Raw genomic sequence first — 9,098 nt, forward strand, 5'->3', positions numbered from 1 at the left:
CTTGTCCTCAGGAGATACATTCCAAGACCCCCATTGGATTCTTTGAACGCTTGGATGATAGTGCTGAACCCTTTATATACCATGCACAAATTTCTTGTCCCTTCTCTACAGTTACATGGATAGAAGATTTGTTTTTTCTGTAGATTTTAGCAACCCCAGCATACAATTTTTTTTCTTTCCTTATTAACTTTGACCTTTTCGCTTAAAGGAAGCACTTGACAGCTTCTCTTTGACATGTCCACATTGCCAGCATCAGTACTCCTGTGCTTTGGGGCCATTATGAAGTAAAATAAGGGGGACTTGAACACAAGCACTACTGTACTATGACGCTCAATCTGATAACCGAGAGGGCTACTCAGTGACTAAGGGGAAGGGCAGTGTGAACGGAAGGAGGATTCACATCCTGAGATTTCATCATTGTTGCTCAGAACGGTATATGGTGGAAACTTATGAATTGTTGACTTCTGAAATTTTTACTTTAATAATCATGGAAAGTGGAGCCCTGAATAAGGGAGGACTACTTTGGTTCAAAGTATTCATTGGCAGTAGCGAGATACTGCCAGGGTGGGGGTGGGGAACACATCAATAAAGGTACCTGTTCTCAAGCCAGGCAAAGTGGGGACCAAAGGGAAGCCCAAACTTCACCTGTATGATGTCTACTTGTATACCTAATCCTGAGTTAAACCCCACATCCTTACAATAAAATAAAAATTAAAGTGTTATACTATGCAAACGGCCTACGTAGCCAGTGTCATATGGCTGAAACATTCAGATTTTTCCAATCTTTTATTTTAAATATTGTAGTGAAGAACATCCTTGTTAATAAATATTTGTATATGTCCAAGGTTAATTTCCAAGGATATATTCCTTAAAGAGAGTTTGCTTCATCAAGACTGTACAAAAATCTCAAGGATCTTCACACTTGCTAGCAAGTCACCTTTCTGAATGGTGTAGCCCATTATATACCCAGTAGTCAAGTTTAGACATCTCCTTTCCTGTCCTAATCAGCACTTGATATTATTGTATTTTAAATTCCTTAAATAATTGTATTGATTAAATATTTAGATTTCTAGCTGTTAATATACATTAAAAATACAGTGAAAAATCTACTTTATAAAAACCCTCCCCATTGAGAATCATGCCCCATGCTATCAAACAGATTTGTCTGTTCAGTCATCTTAGGGCTCATCAAAGAGACTATCACAGTGAGACAAAAAATTTCAAAAACCTCCTAGAACCGTCAAGATCCATCCTTGAAGATTTGTTTCATCTTTTTTTTTTTTTTGAGTCAAGATCTTGCACTGTCACCCAGGCTGGAGTGTAGTGGCACCATCCTGGTTCACCACAGCCTGGTCCTTCTGGGCTCAGGCGATCCTTCCACTTCAGCCTCCCAAGTAGCTGGGACTGCAGGCATGTTCCACCACTCCTGGCTAATTCTGTAATTTTTTGTAGAGATGAGGTCTCACTATGTTACCTAGGCTAGTCTCGAACTCCTGGGCTCAGGCAATCCCCTGTCTCGACCTCCCAAGGTGCTGGGATTACAGGCGAGAGCCACTGCCACCCGGCTTGTTTCATCCTGGAGAAGAATCCTTCATGCTAATCTTGATCTTTAACATCACTTTGCATTATCACTTTCTGGTAATAATCTAGCAATGCAGTATCTCAGTGCTATTCCTTTTAGGCATATATGAAGTGGACCTCCAGTGACACATGTGGAGTTCCTATAATATTGCCTTTTTTATTCATCCAGATCCCAAGTGGAGGACTCACGGAAATCTGCAGGAAACCCGTCTCTCCAGGATGCATTTTGTCTGTGTCAGATTGGCTCATTTCCATCGGTCTGCCCATGTACACCAGTATCTTCTCTGCAGCGGGGTTCAGCACACTGAGCCAAGTGCCTTCTCTGTCCCACACTTGCCTTCAGGAGGCCGGCATCACAGAGGAGAGACACATAACAAAGCTCCTATCTGCAGCCAGACTCTTCAAACTGCCGCCAGACCCTGAGGCCATGTAGCCAGGCCGGAAATGGACCTCTCTGGACAAGAGCCACCTTTTCACTGTGCTTACGATGCTGTCGCAATTCCTCCATCCCTGGACATGCAGACCAGATCCAGAAGAAAGGCCCAGTGTGTGGCCAAACAGAGCACGAAACTTGGCACAGGACTGAGAACCTGCTCCTCCAGAAGAGCTCCCTCAAGGAAATCAGTGCAGTTCTCTTTGACCTCCAAAGAAAAGACAAGCACTTATTTTTATTTTCAGAACCCAGAAGCGCCAAGATGCCAACTGGCTGCAAAGGCTGTGTCTCTAGTCTGTCTCTGTGCACTGGCAGAGGCTGGAATGAGTAGGGGGGCAGCCTATCCCGTTGTTGATAGTGTCCTTGACCTTCTGTCAGACAGGCTTAGCTAGGCCAAAGGAGCTGTCTCGGGAATTATTGTACACTATTGACCATGCTCATTTGTTCAAAGGTTAGAACATCTGGCTGCACCAGGAAAAAAAAAAAAAAGTCCTATTCTCCTTTAGATAAACAAGAGACATTTTAATAATTGCTTTCTAGCAATCAGCTTTTATTTGCCTTAATATAAGCGTTTAAGCAGTTATCTAACTAGTGTCCACAACCCTGTAACCATAGTTCCAAATCTTCAGCTTAGACTGCCACCTAACCTATCTAGGATGTTTTCAGCAAAAATGGGCTTTTCTAATCGTCTCATTGTAACATGGCTTGTTTTGTAGAGGTATTCATCAGGCACACACTTCATGTTTTTGGTTTTTGAACTAACTACAAATCTTGTAAAAAGCTATCTGAAATTCTCAAAGATACCGCGTGTGTGTGGTGTGTGGCGTGTGTGTGTTCATAATAACTGTCCTCCATTTTAATTCGTTACCGTTGCTGGTCACTGTGCTGCAGTATTGACTTGGAATCCTGACCATGTCCGTTCCAAAATTCAGTCCTCAGCTAACTGCTTACCTTAGTGAAAGGTTGTTGTAAGGTTGAATATTTTTTCAGAAAGATGTTTTTAAAAAGGGAAGTCATTTGTAAGATGTTCAAAGGTCTTTTTGGTGTTCTATTCAGATATTATCTTTCTTTTCTTAATTTTTTTTTTTAGCTCAAATAAAGGCTTGTTATGAAGCCAGACAAACCACATTAGCCATGTGTTAAGTACTTGTTTTCTCACTGATTTCAGCATATTCTATTCTCTTTAGTCTAGTGTCTGATTTTTCTAGCAAACAGCAATTTTAAACAATTAAACTCTTAAGGTTTCTGTTGCTTACATTCTTATTGTGAGCACTGTTTTAAGCATCAAATGTACTCATTTATAATAGAAACACTTTGACCACAAGGACTTGATCAAAAGTTCTGTTATGTTTCATCTACTTATCAACAAATGATTTCCCTCAGGTGGGAGGGTGGTTCATGAATTACAAAGCCATCTTTATCGTATTCTTTTTATCTGAATCCAGGTTTCTGAGGAAAAGGATGTTCTCAGGTGATGTATTTTTTTCATGCTTTGGTATGCGTTTTTTAAAATAATGTATGTTTCTTTAATAACATTCACCTTCTATAAGATGCCATGTGAAGAGGTTGTGGAAATGTGGCATAAAAAGATAAAGCTGCCAAATTTCTATTGAACTCTTAAAAACAGCTCATTTTTGTCCCCTTGGGTTGTGGCCTAGCCCGTTTACAATGCACTGAGGCTGCAGAGTTCTCATCTAACTGGAGCATTCCGTGTATTTCGTGTGCTGTGGTGGAGATGGGTACTGTAAGCGACTTTTCTTCCTGCTTTTGTCAGGCCTCAGCTTGACCTGCTGACACATCCTGTCATTGTTTAAGCTGAGCAAAAAGACCACACAAAAGTCAAGTAGGAGGTAGCAAAGGAGAAGGAGAAATCTCATACGAATTTTCACATTTTAGTTCATTTTCTGTGGAGGATTTTAATTTAAGTCAAAGTAGCACCAGAAAAGGGAACTTTCTGGAGTTTTTGAGAATGCCAAACCATATTCTTTGGAAATCAATGCCTTTTGCATAGAAAATCAAATTCAGGGACCATGAATAATTTTCGGTGGGAATGTCTAATCTGAGTGGTCTGAGGTTGATTTTACTTTATTGTGTTGTTTAAAAAAAACTTTTTTATATATATCTTTAGTGTTTGATCTTCTGCTTTAAACTTTTTCTTTGATCTGAGAAAAGCCTGAATGTTTGTGTGTGACATTTGACTGAGGTGGTTTGAGGCTGCCTGTGGATGTTAAAACAGGTGGTAGGCTTCAGCAATATCCAGTTTTAATCTGTTGCATTTGGTACAGAATTTTGAGAAACAGTGAAAATTGTTGTCTTTGGAAAGCACAAAAGAAACCTGGAAAGGCAGTTCGGCTCAGGTAGCTACACATAACATGGTGTATAATTTTTACTTTAAAGCTGTCTGGAAGGAAATACAGTCAGCTCCAACTACTACTATTTACATTCCCAGATAACCAAGAAGCAGATATCTTTCCATGGCCTTGCCTTAGTCAGAGGCCCTTTTCTCTGTCCCGAACCCAACTGTGGGTGAAATTGAAAATTACTATTCTATTGAAAATCAGTTCCTGACATAGAGAAATTTGCTTTTATAACTGCAGCAAAAGCAGTCAACTCACCAAGTCACTGCTGCATGTGCGTACTGTATTGTTTTCAGAAAAAAAGTATAATAGTTCGAGTCCAAGTTATCTTGATTTTAAATTGATAGAGAAAAGAAACTGTCAAGCAAGTTATATAACAACTAACAACATTGCACTTTCTGTATATGAAATCAATATTTAAATAACTTATTTTTCTCCATTGCTGTTCTTAAACATTGTAAGTAGCTGTAATATACCAGTACCAATATGTTCTTGCAATTGCTTCAGCCCAAGAAAGCTGTGTATTGTTTTAAAAATTGTAAAAATTATTGTGTTGATTCATTTAGCAAAAAAAGAGGTGGACAGAAGGGTTTTCCTATGTATCAAAACTTGTCTATAATTATGTCATCTATGTACCTAGAAAAAAAAAAGTAAATAAATTTCTTCAGTTGAATATGCCTCTTTCGTTTTCCTTGGATACTTCAAAGATGAATGACAGATTGCAAAGTGTGATCCAAGAATGAAATATGTTGTGTAAATTATTTTATTTATTTACAATAAATAAAATACAATTTATTTCTGCCACTTCACCAAAATTCACTGACATGCACCCAGATTGTCTTTCCCTATTTGTTGCATTTTTTTTTAATGTGCATAATTGAATCATATAACCACAGCCTCTTACCCCAGAAAGAGATTTTTGGAAGTCATCTCTAAGACAGTCATTTTTAAATGAAGAATCAGTCATGATTGACTTGCTCAATATTATACATTTAAATGGTAACACAAGGCCGGGCTCGGTGGCTCAGCCTGTAATCCTGCACTTTGGGAGGCCGAGGTGAGTGAATTGCCTGTGCCCACAGGTTCGAGACCTGCCTGGGAAACTTGGCAAGACCTCATCTCTACAATAAATCAAAAAAATTAGCCGGGTGTGGTAGCGCGCGCCTGTAGTTCCAGCTACTTGGAAGGCTGAGGCGGAAAGATCACCGGAGCCCAGCAGGTCGAGGTTGAGGTGGCTGGGAGCGGCCACTGCACTCCAGTCTGGACGACTGAGTGAGACTCCAACTCAAAAAGATAAATAAATAAATAAATGGTAACACAACCCATATCTCCTACCGAGAGAGAAAACATTCTCAGGTGATAACCAAGAAAACAAGTCTTAAGTCTGGATATTCTAGAAATTAGTCAACTTGACAAAAAAAGCATTTTCAGTGTTGATGTACCACAATATATCAAGACACACTTTTTGTTGGGGAAACGGGGTTAGTAATAACAAATTTTGAGTAGGTTACATATGCACTTGAGACAATACCAAAAAGACACCCTCTCCTTTTCTCCCAGCCTCCCTCTAACTATAGGCAACCTATTTTAACTAGCACTGGTCTGTCCAGAAATATTCTGTGTAGTTATAAATATCATTGCATATGTGTTTTACCATACAGAGATGATAGCATATTCTCCAAGCTTATTCACATGCTTTCCCTTTTTTTTTGAATCGGGCTCACTCTGTCACCCAGGCTGAAGTGCAGTGGTACAATCACAGCTCACCATAGCCTCAACCTCTTGGGCTCAGGCAATCCTACCTTAGCCTCCCAAGTAGCTAGAACTACAGGCATATGCCACGATGCCTGGCTGATTATTTTTTTAGAGACAAGTTCTTGCAATGCTGCCCAGGCTAGTCTCAAACTCCTGGGCTCAAGCAATCCTCCCGCCTCAGCCTCTCAAAATGCTAGGATTACAGACATAAGCCACCACACCCCAGCCAAGATGTTGCAACACACGTTATTTCAAATTTGCCTAACTGTTTGGAGCTCCCAGATATTTTTACAACCCATTAAGATGCAGAAATTTTTTTGTGACATAGAAGAAGGGCACTTATGAAAGAAGAAATAGGAAAGAAGCACTGGCAGGATCACCAGGCAGATCCATTTTAGAACCACGTGTATATTCATCTAGAAACAGATTCCCTTATTAAAGCTTTCCAAGGCAGTATAGACTTCGGAAAGAATCCCGGCCTGAAGACCTTTGCGGTAGCTACATGGAGCCCTTCCAAAACAGCCCTGTTCTTATTCGTGAATCTGTGTTGTATGTTGCCTTGGCCTGTGAAGAAAACTTCGTCGACTAGAACAGTGCCAACGACCCTTCCCTGTAAACATTTCACTCTTCCCCCGTCTAAAGGATCCTTACTCTGTCTCTTGCTTTTCACAGCCAAATGTCTTGAATGATGTTCCTGTCCATCGTCTCTTCTTCCTTGTACTCTACAGGCTCCCCAGCCCACTGGTCCCTGGATGCAGCCAAGGCCATGATGGAAGCAGTGCACTACTTCCTAAATCCAGCAGGACCTCCCTGGCTTCCACCCCTTGTCCTCTCTCCAGCGTTGGACGGTGGTGTTCCCGCTCCTACCTCCTCTTCCCCAGTTTCTGCCCCTCCTCTCTTGCCCACCCCCTTCTCCATAGTTACCTCCTCTCAGCATCCTCGGCAGCCTTTTCTTCCTCTCCCCACCCTTAGAATGTTCAGGAACCTCAGACTTCTATCCCAGGGCTGCTCGTGCTCACCCTTGGTGATCCCTCTCAGTGTTTCACTTTTCATCTCTAAGAGTCAGCTTAGAGTCAAATAAATAATCCCAGACGTCTATCACTTGAGAGGGAATGTAGTGCTTTTACCGAGGAGGAAACGGATCATAACAAGCACACACTGCAAGTTACGACACTGTCCCAGCAATCTGCCTGCTGGACTACCTGAAGGGGCATAACATGGAGGCAATATACTCAATGAGCAGCCATTTTAACACTGCTTAGTTCTGTCATGTTTCTCTGGCAGTTCACTTTAATTTATCCTCTAATCACTAGCCAAGGACAGAACCAGTTTCTCAGAGGTAGCTATTGACAATTGGTGTACAAGGCCCTCTCCAGCTTGTTGTGTACTAATTAACTTTTCTATTTCAAGTATTTGCCTCCACCAATAAAACCCAAGTTAACCTAATCAACCCTTCATGTCCACACAGACACCATCACCATGGCAGCAGTCATATGACCAGCCTACCCATCTGCCTGCCATCCATCACCTGACGTCAGTACCTGTACTTACCTGCCTTCCTCCATGATAACGTGGAGAAGCCTACCACCCAATCACCTTAATGACCTGCCCCCATAAAAAGCAAGGGTTAAAAGGCACTCAACTTCACACAGCAGTGGCCATCGCTTTGCTAAACTCCAGTGTGGCCATGTGCTCTTCGAGTTACGGCCACTGCCATGTTTCCTAAGCTTTGACCCATTCCCCTACCTTGGAGAGGTGAATCTCCTCCCTGCCACCCCCTTCTCTCTCGCTCTCCGTCTGCCATTACCTTGCTAAGCTATGGGTTGGCATGTGTTCTTTGAGCTATGGCCAGGCCATGTTTTCTTAGCTTTGGCCCCCTCCCCTAGCTTCTCTCTCTCCCCTTCTCCCACTCTCCCTGTCTCCCCCTGTCCCATTCCTCATTGCTCTGCTAAGCTCTGGTCTGGTCATATGCTCTTTGAGTTGTGGCCGCTGTGTTTTCGTAGCTTTGGCCCCCTCCCCTAACTGGGGGAGGTGAATGTCCTCTCTCTCTCTCTCTCTCTCTCTCTCTCACTTTCTAAATAAACTATATTTTCCAATCTAACTGCTGTGCAATTTCCAATCTAATTGTGCATCTTTCACGCTGCACTGGATCACACAACCCACCCTGACAGATATGACCTAACATCTTGGAGGCTCCCTGCTGGGATTTTTAACACTGTCCATGTCTTCTCAACCCCATCTCAACTTTTGCTGTCACTGCTGCAATGTCATTGTACTGGGTTTAGGATCTTGGTTTCAGAAGCCAAAATGGAAGACTCAGAGGCTGTATCCTGCTGTGGAGGCAACATATTGTTCTATACTTTCTGGTATTCAGGACCACCTTCAAATCTTAGAGAGTCATTTCTGTAGAACTGGAAGCTGTCACTCAACATGTCCTCTGGTCCCTTACTGGTCCATTCAAGCATGTGATACAATTTGTCCTCCAATAGGTAGAAAGTAGTAGAGGGTGGGAGGATCTGTTATATATGGGACAAAACACCATATGAAGTGCTTGAAGCAATTTACACACTTTATTCATTCAATGAATGAATGTTGTCATTTATTATCTTCTCAGCTTTACCAGAGTATAGATTCCATGAGCACAGGTAATTGTCTTGTTTATTGCTGTGGTCCCAGTGCCCAGAACAGCACCTGACATGTGGAAGGGCTGAAAAAATATGTGTTGCAGCCGGGTTGGATGGCTCAGCCTGTAATCCCGTGCCTTTGGGAGGCTGAAGGGAATGGATTCCCTGAGCCCGCGGGTTCGAGACCTGCCTGGGCAGTGAGACCTCATCTCTATAATAAATAAAAAAATCAGCCGGGCGTGGTAGTACATGCCTGTAATTCCGGCTACTTGGAAGGTTGAGGCGGAAGGATCACCGGAGCCCAGCAGGTCGAGGCTGCGGTGGCCGGGAGCGGCCACTGCATGCCAG

The 9,098-nt window shown here is 42.3% G+C and overlaps 1 protein-coding gene across 2 annotated transcripts in view; it reads left to right on the forward strand.

Annotated features, from left to right (window-relative positions):
• The window catches only part of SASH1 (SAM and SH3 domain containing 1), a 363,374-nt gene extending 358,326 nt beyond the window's left edge, over positions 1 to 5,048 (forward strand). For both annotated transcript variants that reach the window (XM_021711326.1, XM_021711327.1), the window contains one exon: positions 1,751 to 5,048. In XM_021711326.1, the coding sequence (XP_021567001.1) occupies positions 1,751 to 2,014 (264 nt within the window). In that variant the 3' untranslated portion in view covers positions 2,015 to 5,048. The remainder of the gene's footprint in view (positions 1 to 1,750) is intronic.
• The last annotated feature ends 4,050 nt before the right edge of the window (positions 5,049 to 9,098 follow it).

This window comes from Carlito syrichta, unplaced genomic scaffold (assembly GCF_000164805.1).
Source record: "Carlito syrichta isolate Samal-C Ts95f unplaced genomic scaffold, Tarsius_syrichta-2.0.1 Scaffold302058, whole genome shotgun sequence".
NCBI lineage: Eukaryota > Metazoa > Chordata > Mammalia > Primates > Tarsiidae > Carlito > Carlito syrichta.